Raw genomic sequence first — 27,969 nt, 5'->3', positions numbered from 1 at the left:
ACATCCCCTTCTTCCAGGAGAGACCCTGCGGTGGGAAGACCCCGTTAAATGGGGTTTTGGCTCTTACCTCAGCCATGCCCCTGATTTTGGCTCCCTTGGGTGCTCCCGTGCTTCTGTGGCCAGCGATGGGGAGCGGCACGGCCACGTGTGACCACGCGGGAACCAAAAAGCCACCGGCCGGCAGGGAGGGCGAGGGGCGGGCGGCCCCAGCAAGAGCTGCTCACAGGCAGGGGGAAAGAGCCCCTTCGCAGTGGCCATGAAATCAGTCATGTGTAGGTTTTTGTCCGGCCCTGGGGGGTGGGGGAAAGAATGTGGGTTGGGCGAAGTCTAGGATTACACCACGGCTGAATTTTTTCCCTTTCCACGCTTTAAATCGCCAGCACCTTTCGGTCCTGCCTTCGCCTCTCCCGCCAGCTCGCGCCCCGCCAGCCCCGTCCGCCAGGTAACCACTGCGCTCCCACCCGCCCCCCGCACCCACCCGTGGGCCCGCGCTGGATGAGAGGTCACCGCGCGCTTTCTGCTCGTTTAATCATTTTCCAGCACCAACGGTTCCTCACGATCCTTCCAAGCGGCTGCTGTCAAACTCCTGCCAGTGCTTCTTGCTCCTCTTCACCCCCCAAGGGCTTTACAGGGGGCTCTGCAGGGGCAGGGAGGGAGGGAGAGGGTCAAAGTGCTGCTTTGCCTGTTTTTCTTTTCTTTTATTTTTTTTTTTTGTTGTTTTCCCCTCCCCGGATGGGGGAAGAGTGTCATTTGCTGCCGGTGCCTTTTCCTGCTCTCCTGGCGACGGCGTGAATGAATGGCCAAAGTTTCCCACGTTAGGCTGAGCTTGACGGGCTGCCCCGGCAGGGTGCGAGGGTCAGCGGCAGGCACCACGCAGAGGAAGGTTCCCTCCGTGGCGCAAGGATCTTCAGCCGCCCCAGCTCTGGGATGGGGCTTTGGTTGGGTCGCCCTTCGCCCCGGGGCTCTGAAGGCAGGAGGGCATCCTGCCCGCAAGGAACAGGCCCAAACATCCCCAGCCTCCTAAGTGGCAGCCACAGAGCCGGGAAGATTGCTGCTAACAGCTGCCACCGCTGAAAGCAAAAGCTTCTTTCCCTCCTATTTCAGTTTGTCCCCTTTCCATATCTAAGACTTACGTGTCTTTTCCGGCTCTCACTATACGGTCTGTGAAACCAGACCTTAGTAAGCAGCAACAGGTGAGAGAAGTCCTTATAAAACACCTCTTCATGCATTTAATCCCTCTCTCACCCCACTCCAGCCCCAGCTCTCCCAGTGTATGCAGCAGTGGGAGCTTCTGTAGAAGGACGCACTTCCAGAAGCAGGATTGCTTTGAGATGGGTCCATTAAAAATGATGAAACTGGGAATGGCTTTTAAGGACTGGCTTTGGGCTGCACAGCCAAAGCTCACACGTGCCCTTGGTGCCTTTCCTCCAGCAGGAATCATTACAAGCAACAAGCCTGTAAGGGTTCGGCACGTGGGTGTCTGCGTGTGTCCTCTCCCCTCTCTTGCCTTCCGTAGCTCGGGTTTTGGCCTTGTTGCATGGCTTCTTGTGAACATAACAAAGGAAACTCCTCCTGAAGGTGGGATGGATTACAGAGTCCCTGGCACCGTCAGCAATGGCGAAACGGTGCCCGCACAGCCTGATGTGGAAAAGGAGAAGGAAGAGGAGGCGAACCAGACCCTGGAGCGAGGGCAGTGGAACAACAAGCTGGAGTACGTCCTGTCGGTGGCTGGGGAGATCATCGGCCTGGGAAACGTCTGGCGCTTCCCCTACCTCTGCTACAAGAACGGCGGAGGTGAGTGTGGCCCCGGTGCCACCAGCATCCCCCCTGTGACATCCCTGCCCAGACCCAGTGCCTGAGCCATAAGACTCGCCCCAGGCACGTTTTCTCAGAGGAGCAGCCCTGGGATCCCCAGCAGGGCGATGAGGCACCTGGATGGATGTGCCTCCAGGTGTAGGCAGAGTAGGATCAGGGCATTGATGCTACTTGTGCATAGTGCATGGATGCTGCTCAATCTCCCTGCTCAGCCGTGACCCCTGGCCGATGCCACCCAGGCTGCCCGTAGCTTCTACAGGGGGTTGTGCCTGCCTTTAGCCTAAGGCAGCCTTTCAGGAGAGGAAAATGAAAGCCCAAAGCTATTCTCAAGCTTGGTTTGCTGGCAGGTGGGAAGGGAGCTGCCCTCCCCCTTTGGTGATTAATTGCTAATTGGGCTCTCCAGAAGGGCAGGGCTAGGGGATACGGTGCTTGGCTGGGAGCTGGCGGGCACCAGGGACCCAGGGCTGAAATCCCCTGGCGTTAGCTGGGGGCAGTCTCATGGGCCTCGCTAAACTGCTTTCATCCCAGTGGCATAAAAGAGGATTAGCTGCTGTTTAGCTACTTTCACGCTGTGCTTTGCCTGGTGCTTGTTTCTTTTCACCGGGTGCTTGGGAATTTCATTCCCTTTCGAAAGGCAGGGCTTTTCTTGCTCCCTTCCAAAGGGGAAGGTTTCTTGGCTGCATGTGAGCAATGCCTGTTCCCCACTGCAGTGCTCTGGGGTGCTGTCCTGTCAGGCAGCACATCCTGGGACCCTGCCCTGGACCCTGTGCCACCGAGTCCCTCTGGTAGCTGGGGGAGAGCTTAGGGAGGGTTTGGGATTGCTTGGACAGAAAAGGGGTTTCTCGGCCTTTTTTTCCTCTCAAAATGGGCCTGAAGCAAAGCCCCATGGCAGAGGCAACGAGGAGTTTGAAGTCTCGGGCAAAGTTTTCATCCCGTGAGGCAGGGGAAGCAGGATGCACGAGACTCGGGTGCAGAGGGCAGCAGTTCTTGGGGCCGGGCAGTGAAGCGAGGCCAGGCAGCAGCAGGGGCTCTCCCCGGCCTCCAGAGCCCAGCCCCGTCCTGGCTGCCGCTGGCACCAAATCCCTCGTAGTGCATCGAGAGTGATTATAAAAGCCGCCAGGTTTTTTAAACCTGGTTTTGTTCTGTACTCCTTGGGGAAGGCTGGTCTAGCCACTTCCTTCTCTGGTGCTTAAATAAAAGTGAGGGGCCTTTATTTAATTTCCAGTTTCAGGTCAGCCATGGCCAGCCTGTCACCATTTGCTCCTGTGCTGTTGTTACCGTGAAGCTCCCGTTGACTTTTGCTGAAGTGTTTGCAGGCAGTGGTGATAACTCCCCTCAGCTTGTGCTTTGCTTGGCTAAATGAGCCAGGCTCTTCACAAAAAAAAAGAGATTTTCAAAATCTGAGTTATATAAATAGGGGCAGCCTGTCACTTTGTCTTTCTTGAGGGATATTTCCATATAGCAAAGAGAGTCTTGCATAGTTAGTACTCAGCGTGCGATACCAAGGTCCTGTATAATGGTGAAAAAAAAAAAAAAAAAGAAAGAAAGCAAACAGAAAAAAAAAATTAAAAAATTTCACTCTCGTTCGCTCTTGCTTTCACCTCCCATGACAGGGTCAGGTCTTCCCTGGGCAGGCTAGCCCGGCCGATTGGGAAATACTGGGGAAGCCTGTCTGGTGGTGTGGCTGCTGGCGCTGCAGGGGAAGGGGTAGGGGTGACACGCGGCACACCTCCAACGGCCATTGGGGTCCCTGCCACAAAATCCCACCAAGTCCCTCTGAGAAAAAGACACCACTTTTATAGTAACGCAGTGACACACAGGATGGGAGCTGAGGGGACTGTGCTGATACAGCTGCTCCCCCTGTCCCCAGCTTTAGCTAATTTCTATTTACTGGCTGGGAGGTGGGAAGGCTTTTGCCATTCCCCATGGCTGCCAGGTGTCAGCATCCTGCCCTTCGGCCACTCTGCCCAGAGGCAGCTGCCATGAAGCTCTCCCTGTGCATGTTTTTGGTCACATTTTGCAGAAGGGGAGGGCTGTGGCCCTGTTTCCCACTGGGATGAGCACGGAGTGGGACTTCTGCCTGGCCCCAAAGAGCCTTCTCCACATTCATCCATACCAACCAACCTTCTTAATGATAATATCTTGGTTTTTGAGTTTACTTCTGCTCCAGAATTGTTATTCCTCCCGTACCCCCACCAACCTGACCCCAGAGCCAGTTAATATCTCACTGTCTTGGAAAAGGACTAAGTGAGGGAAAGGCAAGACTTGAGCAACTTCAATGGTGTGTTAATGAACCTGGAAGCATCAAGGAGCTTGTGGGGATGTCCCTCAGGCCCTGCGGAGTGAAAGCTGTTACTGCACACTAGACCTGGAGTAACCAAATGCTTGATGCATTTTTTCCCTCTCTGGTTTCATGACAGGTCTTGACCAGGAACGCAGCTCCAGTTGCTGGTGCAAGGGAAATACATTTCTGCAACACTTCATTTTCTTTGCATGTCTGCTGCTTTTTTGGCGAGCAAACCCAGGGCAGGTGAAAATATTACTCTGCACGAATCCTCAGTGCCTTGGTGTTGTCATGCATAGACACTCAGAATAATCAGTGTGGAAGGAACTGCCAACTTGTTTAAAAATCATACTGGTTTTACAGCAGGGTATTTTCCTTTATTTGTGTACAGCTGCTGCAAACTTGTTTTACTCTTCCTGTACAAAAAAAAAAAAAAAAAAAAAAAAAAAAAAAACAGGCCTAGAAGTTTTCCTTTCTCACCTTCTTTCCCACATACTGGGTTTCTCAGACAATCACATCACTCTTGGAGATGAAACTTGAGGAAAATCCTTTTTTCTGTGCCCTTCCCACCCTCTGCAGACCACATCCCTCCTGTGCCATCCCCATGGAGTGCCCCAGAGGGACCCACCCAGGGCCGTCCTGGATATGTCCTGAACCCAGCCACCTGACAGGCCTTATTTCTCTTGTATTCTGCTTGAATCTGCTAGGTGCCTTCTTCATCCCCTACCTCATCTTCCTCTTCACCTGCGGGATCCCTGTCTTCTTCCTGGAGACGGCGCTGGGGCAGTACACCAGCCAGGGAGGGGTGACAGCTTGGCGCAGGATTTGTCCCCTCTTTGAAGGTGAGTGGGGTGAGACTGGGGGGACGCTGGGGACCCATGGGGGTTCTGTGCTCATCCTCTGCCCATCCCTCTGAATCCCAGCCCTTCCCAAAATTAAGCAGGAAAAGTTGATCCCAGATTCCTTTTTCATGTCGGGCTCTGGCCGAGAGCTTTGCACCCAATAAAAATTCCTCCAGGATCTAATGAGAAAATGCTTCTGGCAGTTATACAGAACCTAAAATATACTGTTATCTTTTTAAGTCGCTGCTATATCATTTTCCTGAGTTTGTGGAGGGCTTAAAACCTTAGTGGTGAAAGGTGTTAGCTGTCATTACCTGTCAGATCCACTTCTACCGCTATTTCAGCACAATCATCCACTCCCAAGTCACTTTCCATGATTTCTCAGAACTGAAAAGTTCCAGTTGCCTGCGTCCCCTGTACCAAAACCTTTAGATACTCCTCTGGCACCTTTCAGAGAGGGTGCACAAACAGCAAGAAGGGAAGAGGGATAACAAACAAAAACTGCATGTTGGTAGAAGAGGTGCTATTCAGCAGGTAGAGCATGGTCATATGCTTCTGCCTCTTTGGGTGGCTTTCCAACCACAAGCTGCCTTTCCCCTGTCCAGACTCCCTCCCTTTCCTATCCTTTCACCACTTGGCCCTCCAGAGTGCTTCAGACAGACTGCCCACGGCCTGGAGATGCCGGGCAGGTTCGGTTCCCCACGTGGCTGGCCAGGCGACACTTCCCTTGGCTCCCTGTGGGGCTGCCCCTCTTGTAGAGTTAGGCCCCAGGAGCTGCCCACCAGCCAGTGGTTTTGTGTATTCATCCCACCTCAGCTGCCCTCCAAGCCCATCTGCTGGTGCAGGTTGGGTTAAAATGCCTGTATAGATGGTGGGATTTTGGGGGGGAATGACACCTCAGGTGGCTGACCTGCTGGTGTTCCTCCAGCAGCACAGTCACCATGAAGAGCAGAGATGAAGCCCTGAGTGAGCACAGTGGGGGCCAGACGTGGGGGCCAGGTGCTGACCCCTTGGTGAAGGCTGGTCCCATCCCTCAACATGTGGTTCACCCGCGTTCGGGGCCTCCTTTCCACAGGAATTGGCTACGCCTCGCAGGTCATCGTTGTGCTTCTGAACTTCTACTACATCGTTGTGCTGGCCTGGGCCCTGTTCTATCTCTTCAGCTCGTTCACCATCGACCTCCCCTGGGGCAGCTGCAACCACGAGTGGAACACAGGTGTGTGTGGAGGCCCTGCTGCTCCCCTGGGTCCCAGCAGAGGGACATCTGCTGCTGAACCCATGAAACCCCAGCTTGGGTCACACCGCTGCCTTTAGGGGTGGGGAGCCCCCAGAGACCACAGTCCTGCTGGTGCTTTTGGGGAAGAGGCTGCAGCCACCGAGGGTGTCTTCCTCCTTGGCAGTGATGAAAAGCCCCATCACCCTGTGCTGTGCTTTAGCTATAAACCCAGGGACGGCTTACCATGCCTGCTGGAAGGAAAAATTAAATGTCATCTTCTTAATTGTCCTAGGTTTCTTGCCAGCCTTGCCCTGGAGGGGACTCCTTTGGTGCATCTTTGGGACTGTACAAAATTTGTCTCTGAGTCAATGTCAAGGGGTGTTGACACTGTGGATGGACAGGGAGCGGTTTTCTCCGGTTCTCCAGTCACTGCTACTCACGCCCCCTCTCTCCCCGGGCCTCTCCCGCAGGGAACTGCATGGAGCTCCAGAGGGCGAACTCGACCCTCAACGTGACCAGCGAAAACGCCACCTCGCCGGTCATCGAGTTCTGGGAGTAAGTAAAGCACGGCCTGCATTCCTCTTCCCTCCGAGACATGCCCTCCTAAGGCAATGAACCAGCCGCGGTGGTGATTCCTATTAATCCATGCTGGTCAGAAGGGGCCACAAGAGAGCACGCTGGGCAGGTCCGGGCTCTCAGGGGAGCACCGTCAGTAACGTGTGACACTGCTGGGCTTGTGGTGGTTGTCTGGGGCTGTACTGGCATGCCTCAGCCAGCTGACTTGTCCTTCCCTTATGCCTTATTGCTATCCCCCTGGACTTCTTGGGCTTCTCATTCTCACAGGCCTTGGTGACAGCCAGCTGACTCTGTGAAAAACTTTGCCTCGCTGTTGCTTTACTTCCTCTGGGCCTTGTTTTTTCTTCTTCTCCCTTATTCCTCCTCTGCCGTTGTACTATTTCTCTGTTTGTGCTGCTTCTCTCCGTGCTTCTTCCCATGTTCCTCAATTCCACACGTGAACTCCCTTGTACAGTTGTTTCCTCCTGCAGTGTAGGTGAATTGGCTGTAGGTTCCCCATCCCCAAACCATGGATCAGACTTACCCAGGGTGCAAACCTCATTAAAGTTAGTCACTCCCTCAGGATATGGTGACCTTTGCCCTATGGCTTGGGTATGGTTTATGTATCTGCTGGATTATCCACTGCTCTTGTTCTGTCTAGAGCACTCCGTGCATGCAGCCCTTGACCTGTCTGGCAGCTACGTCCAGCGTAACCATGCTCAGGCCACAAGAACATATCTGTGAGCTGGATGTGATCTGTTGTGATCCACCATGCTCTCTGTTGGGTCTTTGTCTGTATGCTTTGGAAGCTTTAGAGTGTGTTCACCTGTTGAAGAGGAAGCCTTAAAACTCTGTGAAGTATTACAGGAACCCATGCTGGTGATGGAGCAAGCAATCTCTTTCCTTTGAATCTGTGCTCCTCTGTGGTACCAGCATGTTCGCAGGAGGCTGTGTCATCGTGGATGGTTACTTTTATATGCAGACTAGCTATACTGAGGGGAGAAGCTCACCAAAATCAAACTTGAGTGCTGGGTTCACCTCACATCATGGTGATATGTGCTCCCTGCTTTTCATTGTCTCCTTCCTATGTGCATTGGTTAGCCCAAAGTACAGAGCAGCTTGTTTCCTGGCACAAAGGCATAGGCCTGCAGGCTTGTGATCCCTGGTGATGCTCAGTGTCTCCTGGGAGAATGGGCACAGCCCAGCTCTGAGTCCTGGCTGACAGACCAAGCAGCCTCTGCTGCCACCATGAATTTCCCTCATGAGCTGAGGCTGGCAGAGGGCTCTGCACACCACAACATCCCTGGGGTAGCACAGGGCAAAGCTCTGTTCTTGCATCTGCCTGTGAGCAGTGATCATTACAGACTGAAAGGCGCTGGGTACATATACTGCTCCTAATGAGCTTATGGTAATTCCTTCCATAGACGAGATTTTTCTTTTCTCCTACATTGCACTTTTATTTTTTCTTTTAACCTGCTCACATGCAGTTAGATGCTGGCCTACCTCAGATTGCTCCTCCTGAGACTGGGAGCTGGAAAAGGTGGTGTTCTGTGAGCATCCCTGTGTTACTGGGGAACCAGCACGCAGGACTGGAAATGTCCACTGTCTGTCCCTTTTGATGCAGTTTGTGTTCCTGCTCTCCACGGGCAGGGGTGGAGGAGGCAAGACTTTCCCTGAGAAGCACTGACCTGCCACTGGGGTGATGGCATGCTTCTGGCTGCGGTACAGTGCCCGGTTAGTTATGGTCTGTTAGCATGCTTCCCTCAGTTACATAGCAGCTTCCCAGTTACATAGTCCACATGCTTAGAACTGGGAAAGAGCAAGGTAACAACAAAATACCCAGAGGAACAGCATGATTTCTTGTGATCCCCTTCTTAGACTGTGGTTCTCCAGGAATGTAGCCTTTATTTTGGGATAATTGCAGCCTTTTACAGCAGGGCAGGCTTGTGAGTATGCTCCACGCACTGCTGCCGGGACTCCAGAGCAGCGCATGTCCCTCTCTGCCTGTCTCAGGTTCGGGACTGCACCACGGTATCACTCTCGGATAAATCAGTGGTCTCTTCTGACTGTGCATGCTGATTGTTGTGGTCCTGGCTGGGTCTTTGTTGTGGCATGGGATGCTCTGCTGCTGTGGGGCTTGAGGGGATACATGTAGCTACTCCTAGAGACAGCAGAAGGGTGCTATGGATATGGGGTTGGACAGCTTTTCTTTTTGGGTGGTCCTGATCGATTCTGCATGATAAATGCATTGCATCATCCACCCTGAGAGCACGTCAGAAAGTCGGGTGGACACAAAAGGAGGCCGAGGTGGAGCTTGTGAATGCAAGAAGGACATGACGGACCAAAGGTTGGAGGGGGAAGGGAGAAGAAATCTGTAACCCAACAGGCCAGTGTGGGAGCAAATGCAGAAGCAGGTGTCCATGTGTGATTCAGCAGGCTGGTGGTACTGCTGTAGCAGTCTACGTGTGGGGTGCTGTTTGACACCTCTGCGGCTTGCAGCTCAGAGCTGGGCCTTGTGTGTAAAATATCCCTCCTCCCCTGAGCTGTCAGGTGCTCTGGTGGTGTGGTGAGTGAGACGTGGTGTTGGGAACACTGGTGGCCATCTCCGGTGACACTTGGATGCTGTTTTCCTTTCCTCTGTACAGGAGGAGAGTGCTGAAGATTTCTGATGGCATCCAGCACCTGGGCAGCCTGCGCTGGGAGCTGGCTCTGTGTCTGCTGCTGGCGTGGATCATCTGCTACTTCTGCATCTGGAAAGGGGTCAAGTCCACAGGCAAGGTGAGTGCTTGGTTCACATCAAGCCTCTTCCCTTGATCACAGCTGGAGTGTCTGACCCACCTGCCTCTTGTGTGTTCAGGCAGACCCTGGAAATCCCTTTCTGAGATAGCAGGACCCTGTGGTGCTCACTGTGCAGCACCAGGCTCTGTGCTAGAAAGGATGGGAGTGCTAGACAGAGGCAGGAGGCTTCTCAGAGTGTTCACTTCCAAGATGGAGGTCTCCAGCTGGTCCCTCTCCATCTGAGGCCCAGGAGAACTTGCTGTCTTTCTGTGTAGCAGGTAGCTGCACGTTCCCTTCCCTCCTGCCACAGCACGAACAAGCAGTGTGGTTTTGCCTCTGCTGGCAGGTGCAGCTGGAAAATCTTTAAATTCATTAGGTAGTAATGAAGGTAACACTGGTGATCTCAAAGCCCTTTCTGCCTCACCACCATGGGCATCTTCTTCTTGCCTTTTTGTTGGTCCCAACTCCTGCTATACTTGCTCATATTCCCCAGCAATAGAATCTCCTTTTTTTACTCATACTGGTCACCAGAGATATTTCTCCAAATTCTCCTAGGAAGGGTTGGTGTGACAATACAGCTCCATCCCTGTCTCCTCCCTCTGTTGCAGTGCGTGCCACTGTCATTTGCACTGACACCATTACTTAGTTTCTCCTACTGCCTCCTGACCCATTCCCAGCCAGCAAGAACAGATGGAAGTGAAAAGGTTTAGTATGTTATCTAAATGGTGTCTTCTCAGTGTGCTTCAAACAAGATAGCATGTGCGATGGGATATAAATTGTTGCTGCATCCATTTCCATCACGTTGATGGCATGGATGTTAGCAGTTTCTCCTACTTCCAGAATGGTCTGGAATTATGAAACATGAAGGGGAAATCAAGCAGCTTGCAGAGATGATGTTTTCTGGTTTCCATGGAGTAAAATTAGAAGAAAAGAGCAACTGCTTGCTGTGGTGGCCTAGTAAAAGAAAGCAGAGGCAGTATAATAACAGCAAATATGATACTAAGATACTGCAAACATAGTGTGGGAAGTGCTGAGAACAAATTCAGTCTATTTTAGATACAAGTTCTATGTAAAATGCAAACGCTTCTTAGCAAAAAGGACTAACGATGATGAGATCTTACCACCTGGAAAACAGAACCCTTCTTCCAGTGGAGAATCACTGCCTACAGGTTTATCAGCCCCTGAGCTGAAATTGCCCTGGACAGAACAGTCCTGCAGCGGTTTGCATCCTTGGATGCAGGGACTGCCTGTCCCCGGGGAGCGCTCGCAGATGCAGGAGGTTGTCACAGATGGAATCACTTTGCCGAGGCATGTGGATCAGGTTCAAATAAAACCCTGGATGTTGTTGACCAGCATGTGACAGAATGATCACACTGATCCCGGCAAGGTTCCTGGTGATGTAGTTAGTGCTAACAATGCCTGAGAAATAAAAAGATTGGGTCTGAGCCAAGCACTGAGTAATATCTCATTGGATCCAGATGTTCATGTTGTTAGATAGAAGTTTGGCACTGTCCATCCAAGAAAAATTCTCCAAGTTCAGGCTGCTGGTCTCAGTGCAGATGCGAGTGACTGTTGAGTGAAAAGCTTACCACGCGAGTTCTTGCAGGCACACGGGGCATTACCAAGTTCTGAACCGTGTACCAGAGAACAACCAGGTTGTGTACAGAGCCCCTAAAACTGTTGTGTTTTAGAGATCCGTCTGAGAATGTGCAACCTGCCATCCTGGAGGAATATGTGCTAAGGTTCAAAGTCAATGGGTTGTCTTTAAGATGTTTGTTTTTAATCTTGCTTTCACAAGCTGAGAAAGATTAGACTTTCATCCTGCCATATCCCAGAGCAATAATTTGGTTGTGTGGCAAGTACAGGGTTGACTGTTAAACTCTCAGGACCTGTAGATTTGATTAACTGTCACTGAGAAGCTCTAAATCTGAGTCTTCTTGAAACTTTAAGACTGAAATGAATAATGGCATTTGCTGGTGTTGAAGGATGATGTCCCTGGGCTCCTTCAATGTCCAGGATGCAGATTCAGAGGGACAGGTATGGAGCTGCTCACACAGACATCTCAGGCAATCATGAGCCACAGCAAGGAGGTGTTTTTCACCTCTCTCTGTGGCATTCCCCAAGACTGCTGTGATATATGGAGCAAGATATACGAAACGCACGGAGATATTGGGGCTGTAGGCTGAGATGATAACCTAGTAGTTTTTTTTTTTTTTTTCAAGGGTGGGATCTCTCAAATCCTTCTGTCCTTCCACATTATAAAACTGAATCACCAAGTCTGTATCTCAGCTTAGAGCAGGAGACCCATTGCAGTGTCAGGTGCTTTGGATGCTGGACTCAGATGGAGTATGTCAGGGTGGATCCAGTGGAAATCTCTTTTTGATTCACTACTTGGATCCATGAGGATTATCCCAGGCAGAGAGGAGGTGGTTGTGTTGTCCGGGCAAATCATCCTCCCAGTACCTCTTCTGCTGCAGAAACTGCTGTAGCAGTGAGAGAGACTGCCCCCGCCACTAAGGGATGGTGGGCTTTACGTGGATTTGGGAACAGCTCGTTCTGGGTGGATGGGCAGGCATGAGAAACAGATCATTTCACAGCATCACATATTGCAGCTCCTCTAGAGATGTGCTTAGCTCTTTGGTGCGTAACTGCCAAAGCTGAGAAAAGAGCTGTTGGGTAGCATTAAGGCGAAGGCAAAACCTTGCTCTGCACATCCACACAGGAAAAACCTGAAGGAGCAGCGTTTCTTTTCTGTCCCAGTGTGATAGAACGAACTGAACAAGTGTTTGCAGTGCGGTCAATATGTCTTGAAGGTGTGGTGGCCATGCAGAGGCATTAATGACACTACCCAAATTACTGGTGAGGCTACATCAGCCCTCAGCTTTGGTTTTAGCTGTGTGGGAAACAGACCGCAATGCAGTGGTGTTGTAGCACACTACAGCAATTAGCCTGAGTAGTCCTGAAAACACCTCAGTTGTCCCCAGATGGGAGGTTGCATTTATGTTCTGTGCACGTGACTCAGCCCTGTGCTTGGGGTGGGGATGCGCAGATCCTTTGCTGATGCACACAGGTATTGCTGCTGCCTTCAGTACAGCTGCCCTGGTGACAGGCTGCCGATAGCCTAGCCCATGCCCTGTATCTCTCGTAGGACTACAAAGGTTTTCTCTGGCTCCAGAAACACCATGCCATGACCCAGGTCTCCTGGGAACATATAACAATGTATTTCTTCCCACTGCAGGCTAAAGCAAGGTGCTTGGTGCGCTCACACCTGTCCTCTCGTCCTCCTCCCAGGTGGTGTATTTCACGGCCACGTTCCCGTACCTCATGTTGGTGGTTCTGCTGATCCGGGGAGTCACCCTGCCTGGGGCATCCCAGGGAATCCTCTTTTACCTTTACCCAGACCTCAGTCGCCTTGGGGACCCCCAGGTAAGGACAGTGGGGAGCCAAATGGCTGAGCTGTGCTTGCATGGATGCCTGTGGCTGTCCTCTTTACCTCTTTTTCCCTTTCATAGAATCAATTATTAAGTAAGGTTGGAAAAGACCTCCAAGACCATCAGGTTCAACCACCAATGTCACCCACTAACTCATGTCCCTAAGCACCACAGCCAACCTTTCCTTCAATGCCGCCAGGGATGGAGACTCCACCACCTCCCTGGGCAACCCATTCCGATGCCTGACCAATGCCTTCTCACTCTCTTTCTTCCAGTTTATTCTGTCTGTCTCCTCTTTCACCCTGCTGGGCATAAAGCAGAGCTGTGATATGGGTAGATACTGGGGCGTCCCTATGCTCTCTCACCCTCAGCCTTCACCTCTCCCCTTCCTGTATTTTCTTGTCTGAGCTGGGATTGAACTACCCAGGGGCGTGGGCAGAGGTGGCAGGAGCCATTGATGGGGTTTAACTCCTCCGTGAGAATGGTTCCAGCTGAAGCCACCATTTCTTGGGGAGACCCCCATGCTCCTGCAGCACTGCAACATGTGGGGAGGAGAAGGAAGAGGAGGAGGAGGATGGCTCTGTGCACCCCTGGGACATGGCTGCCCTCCTCGCCTCCCCGTCCCCATTGAGAAATTCCTGCCTGCAGAAACAGAGGGTCGGCACCCGACCGCTGCTGTTAATCTCTTTGGGACAAGTTCTTCCACGTTAAATCCTGGCTCCAGCTGAGCTGCTGTACCAGCCTTTGTGCGAAGGTGTTTCCAAAGGAGATTAAAGGGTGCCTGCCTGGAAAATAGGCCAGCAAAACCCCTCGTAACCCTGTTAACTCTTCCTGCTCTCACCCTGCTGCTGCCGTTGTTGTTAATTTTGCAAGCAGGGGCATCTCCAGCTGACCCTGCCCTGCCTGATGTGAGGAGCACAGGAGGGCCTCTGGGGTGGGGGTGATGGTGTGCCAGGACTGATGGGGACCCCTGGCCTTGCTGGTGCCACTGGTGCGGTGCGGCTCCGGGTGATCCGGTTTGACTTAGGGCTTCCCATCTGGGGAGCTAAGCGCGAGTTTCCGGTTTGCAGCTGAAGGTGGTCTGGTTTGTGTCATTTGTGCAGTGCTCAGAGTTCCTGCTCAGCTTTCTGGAAGTCGCTCTCTGGCCAACTGTGTGCCTAAGCAGTGGCTGAAAAGCTTAATTTTGCAGTGCTGGCTTCTCGCGTGCTGTCTCCCCTTGTCTGTGGGGAGGAGGTGGGTAGCATAGGATAGCTCTTCATCCCTGGGAAGGTGCAGCATAACCTTTGGAAGGGGCTTTTCCAAAACACCCAGGAGCACAAGGACAGGCCTGTGGCAGCACTGTGTGTTGATGTGGTGTGAAGGCCTTCTGCACCAAGATGCCATTTACGAATGGTGCTCCCCAGCTTATGCAAAGCCCTGTGGTCTTTGTGGCTGCGTCCCCCAGGGGACAGCATCGAACTCCTCTGGGCATGGCATGGTCTGCTGCTGCTTGCCAGGTCCCGTGAGCTCTGTCCCAATTACAGCCTGACCTTTGGAAGCACGGCTTCCTTCCAGCCTGGAAAACACCACTGCATGGGTGGATGTGCTGTGACCCTTCAGCGCAGGAGCTCTGCTCCCCCCTGCCCGACACACCACAGATGCCATCGTTCTCTGATGAATGCTTTGCTTCTGGAGAGGAAAAGGTAGAATCAGTAGCAGTGGTTGCCTTCCTATAGCGTGCTTTAGCTATCTTACCAAACCAGGTAGCACAGCTTGCAGTTTCTCCTTTGTTCCCCCATCGGAGAGGGAAGGTAAGGGTTAGGGCCCCGCGTGTGCACGGCCGTGCCCCTGCCTGCCCTGCAAGGACAGCACGAGCCCTGCCAGCCGGCTGGGCCAAGTCGATTATAATTGATTTGCGCTCACAAGGCAGCAGGCTGTGATTGTTTACCCGCAGTCTGACGCTGCCTGGAAAAATGCAAGGTTCTGCAGTTCCTGGGAAGGGATGCTGGAGATTTGAAATAAAAATAAAAATAAACAAAAGAACCTCTTCAATCTGAGCCTTGTGATAAGGAGTCTTAAGGAGAGGTTTACATGAAGGGCAAACGATACACAAGGGGACAAAAGGGTAACTGCTTAAAAGTATATGAAAACATATGTCAAAAGAGGGGATGAATTATTTAGCAGGTTCTACTAGGGGAGAAGCAGCTGAGATGTGATTAAGTGTCAGTGTGTGGAAATCATTGCTTATCACCTGCCCAATGACCTTGGACAGAAGTGTGAAATCCTGTGCATGAGAGCTGATTGATAATGGTCTCTTCTGGCCATAAAGTCTGTAATTCCCTAAATCTTCCTGCACCTTCATCTTCCCACTTTATAAAATGTTTATAATTAAAATATAAAATGCAAATTATTTGATGTATAGGAAGACCAGACTATACAGAGAACCTGCTAACCAGAAGTTTTGCATAATAGAATCCAATTCTGCTGAAATACAAGTAGATAACAGCAAAACCACCAGAGAGAAAATTGATTTTGAACTGTGTGCTCCAAAATTAAAATTCTCCTCCCCAAAAAGCAACCTCATATATTTTTTTTTAAAGTTGCATAATATTTGGTATTTTTGTATTAGTATGCTAGCCAATTACTAAGCCCAAATCTTTTTCCCCCTCCTTGACTGCATTTTTGGAGCTCCAGAAGGTTGCTACGTTCTTCATAGTTCAGGCTGTGGTTTAGCAGAAAGGGGGTCTTGAGGTTTTTCACCACTTCCACATTTGCTCACTCTGCCCTTCACAAGGATCTTTGTGGCAATCTTATCAATTGTTTATTTCAGTAAGATAACACTGGGGACTTCCTGATGCGATTATGGAGGGAGATGCACAGAGTGATCCACCAGCAGGAGGCTGAAATGAGAGGAATTCAGACTAAAAATAAGCGTTAAGTGTGAGAAACTTGTCATTGGAGCAGCTTTTCTCCAGTGCTGGCAGGCTGTCCATCACTCGATGCTTTGGTACCATGACCAGACACCAGTGTAATGGACAGGCTCGAGGAGAGAACTGATGGGCTTGGTGCAGAAAGTGCTGGCAGTGTGCTTGGGCTTGCTTGAAAGAGAAGAAACATAATGGTCTCTTTTCGCTCTGGTATCAGTCACAAGCATTTTTAGCTAAATTTCTTTAGGTCTGTTGAGTGAGAACGAGGGAGTAAAATTCCCCAGCCTCTGAGCATCTCCCTCTCTGCACAAACAGCAAGTGCTTCTCACAACATGCCCAGGACCTCCCACTCTTGTTTTCCCCCTGAAATTTCCAGAAAACACACTGTCTTGCTGTGTGTGCTTGTGCTTTACCCTGTGAGCTTCAGAAAGCCTTTGTGTAATGACGGAGCTCTCTATACAGAGCCACTTCCCCTGTGCCTCCCTGTGGCCGGGAGGCAGCGGCAGGGCCAAGGACTGCTTGATCATGGGCTCCCCAGCCATGGGAAGGGGTCGGAGCCCCCAAACCCCTTCCAATTCAGGCCCCTCCTGCTGTTGTTCCTCTGCCAGCGAGAGACGCTGCTTCCCAGCAAGAGGGGAAGGCGACTGTGGGCCTGCTAAATATTATTTGTTCCCCTTATTTGTTTCTTTTCCCAGCAAGCCTTTAACTCAGTTCTGCACGCCCGTGCCGTGCTGCTGCCGGCCCCCCATGTCCCCTTTCTGAAGGCAACGTGTTTGTCTTTGGGCAGAACCATAAAGCTTGGGGGCCAGGAACATCCCTCACCCCTTTGCACACCCCCGGGGTGGGCAGCTGTGCTTTTTGGGATGAACCAGAACCTGTTTGTTTTCTTGCAGTGTTTAAAGAAAGCCCGGCAGTGGGGGAGCTCCCCTGGGTGTAAGATGTCGGTCGGCAGGGGGGTGCAGGAGGTCGGTGTGGGCTGGTGGGGTGTCCTGGGGACCTTGAGTGCACACGTGTCAGTCCTGGAGGAAGGAGGAAGGCAATAATCTGGGAATTGTGACCTGGGCATCCTGAGGTGAAACCCTGGGAATCCCACAGCAGTGGGGAACTGAGCGGGAGGAGGGGATCCTCTCTCTGTATGCAGCAAGAGCCCATGGAGGCTTTTTCTGAGGTGAAGGCTGGACACATCTCACGATTTCAGTGGGGGATTGAGGGGGCAGCTCCACAAACCTTCTTCTTTGCTACAGCTCTGGCCTCTGTGCCCTTGCCATGCCTGCCACCCCTGAGCGGTCCCCTCTGCTGCCTACTTCAGAAATAACCATGGATCTGGGGCCTTCTTCCTCACCTGATCCTTGTGCCTAAGGAGGGATGGGAGAGGTGAAGGAAGTGGCCAGCTAACCCCGCACAGCCCTCAGAAGAAGTGCTCATTGTGCTGCAGATGGAGGCTTGCCTGGCTTTTGCCCTGTGCGTGCTGTGTGCTGAGTCCTCTCTGCGGGCCGATGGGGGCAGCTTGGCACTTCTCAGCACGGCACCTGCGCTTGATGTATGACAGAGGCACACTGGGGTTCAGCAGTATTTTGTTCTGAAATGGTCTGTGTTATTATCTGTAAGTGCTTTGAGGTCTTCCTAAGGAAGGATCTGTTTCAGTACAGGGGACTATTAAATTCTAGCACATATAATAAAGCGAATATTGCTGAGAAAATTAAGGGAGGAAGGAAAATGTCCTCTGATAGGCCATAACTATCTTGGATAACTGCAGCTCAGGTGTGAAGGCTTTGGTTAAAAACAGAGAGTAGGAGGTTATTACAGACTGGAATAAACAACATGTTCAAGGAAATTGAATTATGAATTAAATAAACTGGATGGCTTAGAAAACTGCAGACAGCAATCACATCAAAATACCCAGGCCGCCAATGTGCTGGTGAATTCTGAACAACAGGGTGAACTTCACCAGTTTCTTTGGGAGCGGCGGTCAGAGAACAGCAGCAAGATTTTCTGCAGGGGAAAGAGAGAGCCCTCAGTGACCCCATCAAACCCCTTTAGTCAGAGTGGAAATATTAAAATAATGAGAGGCTGTTGATCAGCAGTGTGGGAGGAAGAGGGGTGGTCTTGGAAGGACTGAAAAGAACATTTCTCTGAGTCACAGCAGGGAGGGGAATGTGCGCAGGCAGCAGCTCGGGGAGGGCAGATTTGGGCTGTTGTTTCTGGGGATGGCTGCTGTGTATAGCCCCTGTGAAACTGCACGGCTGTGGGGAGAGCCGTGCTTCTCATGAGGGGCTTTAGGAGGAGGCTGGAGGAGAGGTGGGCTGGGGGCTCTTCGGACCCCAGGTCCTGGGTTATGCTGCTGCCGTCATAGGTGGGTCAGGAGCACTCATGGGATCAGTCCTGGTGGAGTCTGTCAGCCCTCAAGTAATTTAGGGGCTGGGAAAGAGGCAAAGGTGGCTGGTCTTTGGCCCTAGAGCCTCAGTGGTCTCTTAAAATAGGAAATAAAACTGCATACAGCCTAAGCTGGTGCTCAAGGTTATACTGAATAGGACCATAAACTCCACAAGCCACATTTAGCTTTATTTGCACTGGTTCATGTGCTGCCTTGCTTCAGACAGGAACATGTGCTGAGAGGCAGGCCCTGCATTCCCCACAGATATCCCTTTGGATATGCACCGTGGGGGTGTTGCGTTGGAAAGAGCAGGCAGTGGAGCAGGAGCCTGCAGACCCCACACTGGTCTCTGCTGCACATCAGGGGCATTGCTGCGTGTAGAAATGAGCCACTTTGTGAGCCACAGAGCTCATGAAGTCTTGGTATTTGACTTCTACCATGTCTGGTAAAGCACCATTTCTTTTCCTGCCCTTGGGATGTTTCTCATGTCTCTTGCTTGTGTGATTTGTCTGATATTTAACACTGGTTGACTGTTCCTTCCTGTAGATTCCCTCTGAGGGGACACTGAGTCTTTCTTGTCCCCTGGTTGCTGTGAAATTCATAGGTAGTTGGTATCTTTGAGGTTTCTGCCCACCGTTAAATCTGTTTGAAACTGGGCAACTGGATCCGATGTTATGGCAAGGGCAGGGGGGCACCATTTGATGGCAAAAGTCTTGTGATCTTAACAAATAGAACTAAAAGGGCTTCAAAAAAACACAAGAGAGTGGGATTCAAGCTAGAATTTGATGAAAAAAAACACCACCACCACCACAAAAAAAAAAAAAACAAAAAACAAAAAACAAAACAAACAAAAAAAAACAGAGCTCTAGCAATGAACAGAAAAATAAATAAATAAACCAAGCCTAATAAAACTTTCCACCCTATCTTGTGAAAAGATGCTTGAACTATTGGTGCAAAGGTGTCAGCTGGGCCAGCCCACATCAGTGGCTTTCTGTGCCCCGAAAGCAGCAGAAAAGCGAAGGCCATGCCCTGGCTGCCCAAAAGCACAATGATTCTTTAGGAATTATTTGTAAAAACAAAACAAAACAAAAAAGCCCTGTGTTTCCCAGTGCTTTTGAAATGCAATAATGAGCTACCATTTTGGTTTCTAAACCTGCTCCCTATTCCAACCCTCTAAAACAATTAAAAACCATTGATGTCAACTACCTTTTTCAAATCCTCGTGCCCAGAACTAGCTGTTCCTGTCCAACCTCATTGTCTGTCTCTTCCCATTCTACAAATCAAAGACGTGATCTGACTCCCTGTGACTGATGAGAAGAAGGTGGGGCTGAACATTAGCCAAGCTGCTTGCAGGACAGCCGGGGAAAGCGGCTTCACCAGCGTGCCCTAGCTGGTGGTGCTGCTGGCTCATGCAGCAGTGGGCTGACCATTGCCCCTCAGGACACGAGGCCGTGGTTGACAAGGTACAGGTGTTACTCGGAGTTACCGAAACCATTGCAGTGCTTTCTGTTGGTTTCTGTTCTCCTCAGGAGACATCTTAGGGCCCTGAGCAAGGCAGGTGTTTGTCTGAGCACTCACCAACACTGCTGCTCCACTTGGAGACTTTTTGCATTGAACTTGTCCCAGTAACCACTTCCTTCTGCTTTCCTTTCCTGACTACCTTCCCTTTTGTCTCTAGAAGGTGGCTGCACTTCAGCATTGATCTAATGATTGCTTTATCTTTATTTTATAAACCCTATAGGAAGAAAGATGTTAGACAGTAGAGGGGTTAATTAATAATCTTTGTCATTGCTTCATTCCTCGCTGTTGGCTCCTGCTTTTGCTGTTCTCTGCAGAAGGTGGTGGCTGTGTCTGCAGCAGCGACTGCACACAGCTAAGCTTTCAAATCAAACTTGACATTGACAAATGTCAGCCTCTGAGCACCGGGACATGCTCTTGACAGAGAGATCGAAGTGCAGTTCAGAGGGGCTTCATGGCACTAACATCATTCTTGTATTTGCTTTTAGGAGCTGTCTTGGGCAAACAACTCTGTTTATTTCTTATACTCCCCTCTAGTTAATTTGTTTTTACGTTTTGGAGCCTTTAAAGTTAGGTCTTGGAGCAAAGGGCCACCATCAGCATGTACCTGTGCCACCCAGTGGGAGACCAGGCCTGCCCAAATCACGTCCCCTTTCTCTGCTGGCAGAGAGGGCTCCTTCAGCTCTCCTGGATGGCATTTGCCCAGTCTCTTGCTGCCAGGAGACTCTGGAGAATCACAGTTTTCTGCAGATGTGTCTGAGGAAGACAGAGATGATGATGAAGGGCTGTATGTGCCGTGGGTTTACAAGGCTCTGGCTCCATCCCTTCCCCTTGGCACTCTTATCACCCCCAGGGTGCTTCACGGAGCACAGTAACTCTTGGCACTGTGTAGCCTGTTCCTAGCAAAGGCTTGTCTAAATGTTGGGTATTGCTGACCACCCGAGCGCTGATCTTTCTGCTGCTCATGGTGGCCCCTGGGGCTCTGCCTCCTCCCATCGGTGCAGTGTCTGTGCTCTGTGCTGGCCTTGTCTTCTTACCTGTGTTTGCATCTCCCTTGCAGGTCTGGATGGATGCAGGCACTCAGATCTTCTTTTCGTATGCAATTTGTCTGGGATGCCTGACAGCTCTGGGCAGCTATAACAAATACCATAACAACTGCTACAGGTAACTGGAGCACGGCTCTGCTGCCTTGAGCCTTTCCCTCCCTCAACATCAGCACAAATAGGCCGGTGAGCAGCTGGAGGCTACTGGCCTTTTGAAGTGTCATGCTTTCCATGACACTGGCATGGAAATGGCACTGGCATGCCATTTCCAAGGCATAAGGAAATCTTTCCTTTTTTTTTTTTTTTTTTTTCTTTTCTTTTTTTTTTCTGTCCCCTCAAATCCAGTTCTCTGTGCTTTGTACCCAAGGGGAATGTCAAGAACTTTCTCTCTGTCACAGATGATGAATTCCATCTTCCACACCGTATAAAACCTATCAGAGCCAGATCCTCTTCACTGGCTTTGTGACCCCACACCACGATGTCCCCTATTTACATGGGTGCCGAAGGGGAAGCAGAGCTGTCAGATCAAATGGCTCTAGACCGGAGTCCTTTAACATTGCAATTTATCCTCCTGAGGTTCATTTGGACCTAGTGTCTTGCACAGTTATCAGTCTTCTGGCCTACATGCTATCTGTGGTCTGTAAATAAACCTGCAGGTGTGACTCCTGTTTCTTGTGTGCTCTGCCCATGCTGAATCAGACTTTCAAGTTGAAGTGGTCAGGTGAAAATAAGCTCATTTTGCTCAGATGTACCCAGCATCTGGAGCCGTATCTCCAGAGGCAAAAGGCTAATGTGAGAAGAACTCAGAAAACCTGCCTGCCTCCCTTCTCACCCTTTCTCATGCTGGCTATGCTGCTCTTGGTACCGGGTTCTCCCACACCTTTTAAATTCAGATTTGTTGTCCTTGCTGTGGAAGGTCCTGGCAAACCACCATGTGGTCCTAGCTTGGCATCTTTCTCTTCACCTTAGAAGTTAACACCTGCTGTAGGGGGGTGTTAACCCACCCGCTCCAGCAGCTGGGCTGGGACCTCTCTTCCTTTCCGTGTCCCTTCTGTCAGGTGCAGTTCTCAGAGAGAAAGATGTGGGAAGAGAAAAGAGAACAGGTTGACTCTGGCCTGCTGCATGTCCTTGGGCTTTATCTGTGTGCATCTCCAGTCCGGATATGTAACATGGAGGGGCTGCTGAGCAGCAAAGTTGTAAGGAGGTTTACAAAGGTTTATCATTCTCTGGGATGATAAGGGACATCGTCAGATCTCCCCAGCTTCCTTTAGGGTGAAAATCTTGGGACTCCTTTTTGGTCTGGCCACATCTCACTCCCCAGCACGATGCCCCTTCCCACCTGCCAGGTGACTGGAGAGCATCTTCCAGCCCATGCTTTTCCAAGGAGGCAATAACCTCGTACATACATCTGAGAGAAAGAGGGAAAAAACACTGGGAAGGAAGAAGAACCATTTGAAATAAATGCAAGTTAGTGTAAAATGGTTGGCTACGGGCAGTCCTTGACCATGCAAAGTGCTGTGGCTTGTGAGGAATAATCTGAGCTACATGTATGGTGTGGGGGTTCTGTGTGAACTCTGCTGTATTTCCAGAAATGTTTGCAGACCTTGACTAGCTCTAGTGCATATGCAGGGAGGAGCGTGAAGCCCCCCAAATGCTAAAGATCTACAGACTGGTAGAGAAAATCACACTGGATTCACAGAGTAGCATTTAACAGAGTCAGAGTAGGCCATGAAATGCCGGAAGGGTGCGTTCAGTTTAGTGCAGACTATTTTGGAAAGATGCTGCAAATGTTAGTGTTGTCCCCAGGGCTGCCGCCACAGGAGGCCTGGGGAGACTGAAGCATAAAAAAGAATTGGATAGATAAGCAATGTTTAGTTTAACAAGTAGATGGATGGGAATGAGACGAAACAGAGACAAAAGGGAATAGATCAGAGAAAATAAATTGGATGGCTCTGTTCATCTTTTTCTCATAATGCGAGGACCAGGAGATATCTAGTAGTGCTGAGAGCCCAGGACATTGTAACTGGTCTGAGAAATCTATTAAGGAAAAATAAATGCCCCCCTCTCAGACAGAAATAATCTCTGGTACTCTCCCCCACAGGAGGGATCAGAAGAGAGAGAGGGAAAAAAATAAGGTGTTTAGATGTGTAGCAAGTCTATCTCATGGGTCAGTGGCCAGGGTGGGAGAGCAGGGGCTGCTGTGGGGTGTGGGTCACACCTGGACCCCCGGCTGATGCTGTGCCCCCTCCTCCCAGGGACTGCGTGGCCCTCTGCTTCCTCAACAGCGGCACCAGCTTCGTGGCCGGCTTTGCCATCTTCTCCATCCTGGGCTTCATGGCAGGGGAGCAGGGTGTGCCCATCGCCGAGGTGGCCGAGTCGGGTGAGTGAGGGCTGCGGTGGTGTGATGGGGTCACAGGGGGGCTGCTGGTTGTCCCCCGGGCCAGGGTACTCGCCCCAGGCTGAGTGGTGTTACACTGCAAGTCCCCATCTTAGTGGGCAGCCCTGCTCTGTGCCTCCAAAAGCCACGGAGAAACAGATGCCCACTCATGAGACATTACAGTGCAATGGCCGTGTCTTGAGGTCAGTGTCTCTCCTGTAGGGCTGAGGTGCCTGCATGGCTTGTGCTGGGCTTGGGGGCCTGCGTGGCTCCCAGCCCTCACAGCAGTGATGTGGCCGTGGCTTGCTGTGCCTCCGTTCCCTCCCTCCCCCAGGACCTCCTCTGTCCCGTGAGGAGCCTGGGTTTCCTGCATGGCGCTTGGCCAGGTGGCTGCCCCGTGTGGGCCTGCACCAGCCGTGCCGTGCTGTGCTGTGCCGTGCCGCTGCCTGCTCTGAAGCCCTTCTCCCCACAGGGCCTGGCCTGGCATTCATCGCCTACCCTCGTGCTGTGGTCATGCTGCCCTTCTCCCCGCTCTGGGCCTGCTTCTTCTTCCTGATGGTGGTTTTGCTGGGACTGGACAGCCAGGTAAAGGCGCAGGGCCACTGTCCCTTCAGGACGGGCTTTAACTTGGCCAGTGGCAGTGCAGGAGGTGTTGGGGAGGAGGTTTGGGATGGGCTGACAAAGGTGGGATCTCTGCTCTTTGCAGTTCGTCTGTGTGGAGAGCCTCGTCACAGCTCTTGTGGACATGTACCCCACCATCTTCCGCAAGAAGAACCGCCGGGAGACCCTCATCCTGCTGGTCTCCATCCTCTCCTACCTGGTCGGGCTGGTGATGCTCACTGAGGTATTTTGGGCTCAGACCACCCGCATGGTGCTCACTGGGTCTGAGGGGGCCTGGCGGGTGGTGGGGTCCATGCTGGGGCCAGGTGCTCACTGGTGAGCCCCATCCTGCTGCCCGGTGCCTGGGGGAGGCTGCCCTGCCCTGCCCTTCCCCACAACGTTTGCAATTTCGCTTCCAGCCTTCAGCCCTTGTGCCAGTTACAGCCCTGACAGCTCTCCTGCCAGGACTGATAATTGGAGCTCTGGACAGCCAATATTTTGGTTATAGATTTATCTCTGTATGAGCCAAAACTTTACCGCTCTAGCCTATTGCATGGTTCGGGGAGAGCCTTTATCCTTCTCTTTCTTCCCATATAGACCTACAAAAATGGATGAAAACTTAGGTGGAAAATGGATGGAAAATCTAGTGAGACTGAGCATGTCTCATACCTATTACACTGTTTTCCTGTATATTTCTCTTGTGATTATTTGCCTCGGAGTTAAAGCTGTTCTGCTCTAAAACCTCTGTCTCCTCCTGGCAGTCTGTGTGCCATGGGGTTGGTGCTGCCACAATGTCCTTTACAATTTGCATCTTTTGTGTTCAAAGGACAGCTTTTTCAAAATTATGCCAAAATAATGTTTCACCTGCAGCTTTGTGCCTAGACAAACCTGCAGGCCCAATTTGTAGACTGGTTTGTGGTGAAACACCTGTCTTGTCCTGAAATACCCCCAGCGTCTCTGACAGTCACTTCCCCTCTCCTCTCCTGCCCTGCCCTGGGCTGAAGGGTTGCAGAGGCTCCTGGCAGCAGGGAGCCTCCTAGGGCTGCCACGTCTCCATCAGGCCTTGAGTACAGGGGATGTGGCCTTTGTTGTCGGCTCAAACTGTGCCCCAGTTAGAGGGAGGTGCCCACAGCTCTGGGGGAGATGCCGAGTTCATTTCCTGCACTGGCTGGAGCTCTTGGCCTGTGCCTGACTCCTTTCCCCTCTCTCCCTCCCCACCTCGCCTCGCTGCCTGCTTGGCCCTTCCCAGGGTGGGATGTATGTCTTCCAGCTCTTTGATTACTATGCTGCCAGTGGCATGTGCCTGCTCTTTGTGGCCATCTTCGAGACTCTCTGCATCGCCTGGGTCTATGGTGAGTATGAACCAGGAGGGCCCCCAGATCTGCTCTCTCAGTCTGCTTTCCCCATCCTCAATGTGCTGGTCCATAATTTCTCTTGGCAATTGCTTCGCAGTGCAAGGCAGCCCTCTAAACGCGTGCTTTGGTGCCCATGGACTCAGCTGGTGGGGGCTTCCTCACAGCAATGCCCTGGGGGTTCTGCTTGGCAGATATCCCCAGCGTGTTCCTATGTGCACCTTCTTTTGAGGCCCTCCTTCCTTGGGGATGTGGAGCTGGTTGTGAAGTGATTTCCCAACTGGTGTGTACAGGCATCTGAGATCCCCCAGCATTTTTGAGAGACCTCTCTCAGCCTTGATATTCACAAGAGACGGATAAAACCAGGGTTTAGGTCATAGCCTGGGGTCATGTCCTAGCACGGGAGATGCCAGCTGAGGGGCTGGCCCTGGTGACCCACTGATCTGATCTGGGGTGAGTGGGCATTACTTCAGGACATGGACTGAAATTGGCCATGCTCCTCCTCAGAGAGCTCCCCAGAAGGGTTCTTGGCTATGCTGAGGTTACTGCCTCATCTTCTGGGGAGCTCCCAGATAGTGGAGAAGCAGGGCCCCCACTCGCCATCCTTCCTGGGACACACAGACCCTGCTGCCCTTGTTCCTGGTAGCAGAGAGGCATGCATCCTTCCCCTCTTCTACAGGTGCTGACCGTTTCTACGATAACATTGAGGACATGATTGGCTACCGGCCGTGGCCCATCATCAAATACTGCTGGCTTTTCATCACTCCAGCAGTTTGCATGGTGAGAGCCCACGGGAAGAAGAGGTGTAGGGAGGGAGAAGGGCAAAACCGGGTGCCTCTGAGATACACATTCATTTATATGGAGGGGTGTGCATATGTGTGGAGGGTTATGTAGCCTGTTGTTCTGCACGTTTGTGACATTTGGGGTCAGGTGTGGGGCTAAGCAACGGGGAGAAGGGCCCAGCTGAACAGTGACAGATGTGTCTACTGCTGGGGTGAGCTCCTTGGTGCTGTGCATGGGGACTGCCCTTGTAAAGCTGTTTTGACTGGTGTGTCCTCTGTTGCTGTCTCGGGGAGCTCTTTGTTGCCATAAAACTCTGTGCAGGTGTGGGGTCACCAGGAAGCCCCATCTTTGCTAACAGTGTTGATTTCCTTGCACTTTTTCTTTTGGTTCTTTCCACCCTGCCAGGCAACCTTCTTGTTTTCTCTGATCAAATACACCCCGCTGACCTACAACAAGAAGTATGTGTACCCATGGTGGGGGGACACCCTAGGCTGGCTGCTGGCCCTCTCCTCCATGGTGTGCATCCCTCTCTGGATCGTCTACAAGCTTTCCACCATCAAAGGCTCCCTCAGAGAGGTGAGGCTGGTGCTCTGGGATCAGGGCATGGGCTGTGCTGCTGTGTTGAAGTCCAGCCTTGCAAGGGGGTTGTTTGTGTGTTGCAGGTTGATTAGTAAGGAGCCTAGAATAAATCAATTGAATGAGTTCATTGCTACAGTGAAACTGATGGTTTTATTGAGTTCTACCTGGCTGCAGGGCTGCTCTAAGATGGCCGTTGCCTCTTGGTGTCCTTAGTTTATTGCTTTTGTCTCTACAAGCACCATTAGGAATAAACACATTAGGTGGTGAGGACAAAGATGGTCTCCAGTGCCTCAACTCAATTTGGAGGCTGCCGTTGACTGCAGCCAGGAGTCTTGCTCCAAGAAAACTCCCAACCCTGTCTGTCCTCTGCCTCCCACAAGTGTTCGGGAATGGGTTGTGATAGCTGGCTGAATTAATGATAACCGTGACTGGAAGGGGAGGGCCCAGGTTGCCATTTGCCCTTGAGGCCATATTCAATGCCTGCATTTGCCTTCCAGAGGCTCCGCCAGCTCACCTGCCCACTTGAGGACTTGCCTTCCAGGCTGAGCATGGGACTGCCCCTTCCCTCCACCACATCTGGCCTCCTAATGCTGACAGAGCTGGAATCTCACTGCTAGGACCTGTGCGGCTCTCCTGCCCTCCCCCCAGGACGGTTTCTATGCAGCCTTTACTACCTGTTGGAAAACGCAAGGATTCTTCACTCACCGAGGAGAGAGGGATTTCTGGGTTGTGCTCCCTTCCCTGGAAGATTTGAAGGGCTGAGGGAGAGGCTGCCATGGAGATGGTTTGTGTGGAGTTCGCAATGCACCTTAATCCTCTCTCTAGAGAGGGCTCTGAAGGGGCAGATCAAGCACCAGTGTTCCTGAGCATCCCCAGCCTTCTGGTGGGAAGAAAGGAAGGACTGATCATGGAGTGGAGAGTGCCAGAGAGTCTCAAAGCTGTGGCTCTGGTCTGGACTTTGGGAGCTTCTCCATTCATTCCATTAAATCCTTGTCTTTCCCCTCTAGATACACTGTCTCAGTTTTGTCTGCTAGGGCACATCTGGTGGGGTATTAGTGCAGCTGTGCTGGCGTCCTGGTCTGCATCTCTGTTGTACTGGCACGTTTGTACAGCAGCGTGGCCAGAGAAGAAGAAGCTTGGTTAGGGCAGGACAGAAGACAGGGAACATTGATTAGGAGTCCTCTGTAAGCAGTGTGCTTGGGGTTCTTAGGTGGAGAGTGTGATGCCACCTTCTGCTGGAGCCACTGCCAGCTCCCAGCCAAAAGAGTCATCTGGCTGGTGAGTCACTGGGCTATTCCTGGGGTCTGAGAGGGGTGTGTGGGCTGGCATTTCTTCATGCAAGTGAGGGATCACAGGAAACTGTCCCTTGTATCTGCAGGTCTAAGCAATTTCTGTGCTGACTGGCTTCGAGGTGCTCTACAGCCAGTTATTTGTGCATGGAAAAAGGGCTGCATTGCTGAGACAGGATCTGTATGTTATGTCAACACTGCCACTAACAGGGCCCCTCATTTCCACA

General features: G+C 51.5%; 1 protein-coding gene across 2 annotated transcripts; it reads left to right on the top strand.

The window, feature by feature from the left end:
- The first annotated feature begins 308 nt into the window (after window positions 1-308).
- On the top strand, window positions 309-27,969 carry LOC118177598 (sodium- and chloride-dependent GABA transporter 2). Of its 2 annotated transcripts, XM_035345435.1 has the most exons (15): window positions 309-442; window positions 1,579-1,794; window positions 4,807-4,941; window positions 6,017-6,157; window positions 6,628-6,712; window positions 9,358-9,490; window positions 12,782-12,916; window positions 20,780-20,883; window positions 23,018-23,142; window positions 23,612-23,724; window positions 23,846-23,983; window positions 24,989-25,091; window positions 25,771-25,871; window positions 26,280-26,450; window positions 26,951-27,969. In XM_035345435.1, exons 2-15 carry the CDS (start codon window positions 1,584-1,586, stop codon window positions 27,068-27,070), a joined length of 1,815 nt encoding a protein of 604 aa, XP_035201326.1. In that variant the 5' UTR covers window positions 309-442; window positions 1,579-1,583; the 3' UTR covers window positions 27,071-27,969. The 2 variants fall into 2 exon arrangements, with proteins under 2 accessions (XP_035201326.1, XP_035201314.1); XM_035345423.1 differs by lacking the exon at window positions 309-442 and having other exon boundaries at window positions 880-1,794.

The sequence above is a fragment of the Oxyura jamaicensis genome, chromosome 1 (assembly GCF_011077185.1).
Source record: "Oxyura jamaicensis isolate SHBP4307 breed ruddy duck chromosome 1, BPBGC_Ojam_1.0, whole genome shotgun sequence".
NCBI classification, from domain to species: Eukaryota; Metazoa; Chordata; class Aves; order Anseriformes; family Anatidae; genus Oxyura; species Oxyura jamaicensis.
The sequence above is the reverse complement of the archived record's forward strand: the minus strand, read 5'-3'. Positions and strand labels throughout refer to the sequence as shown.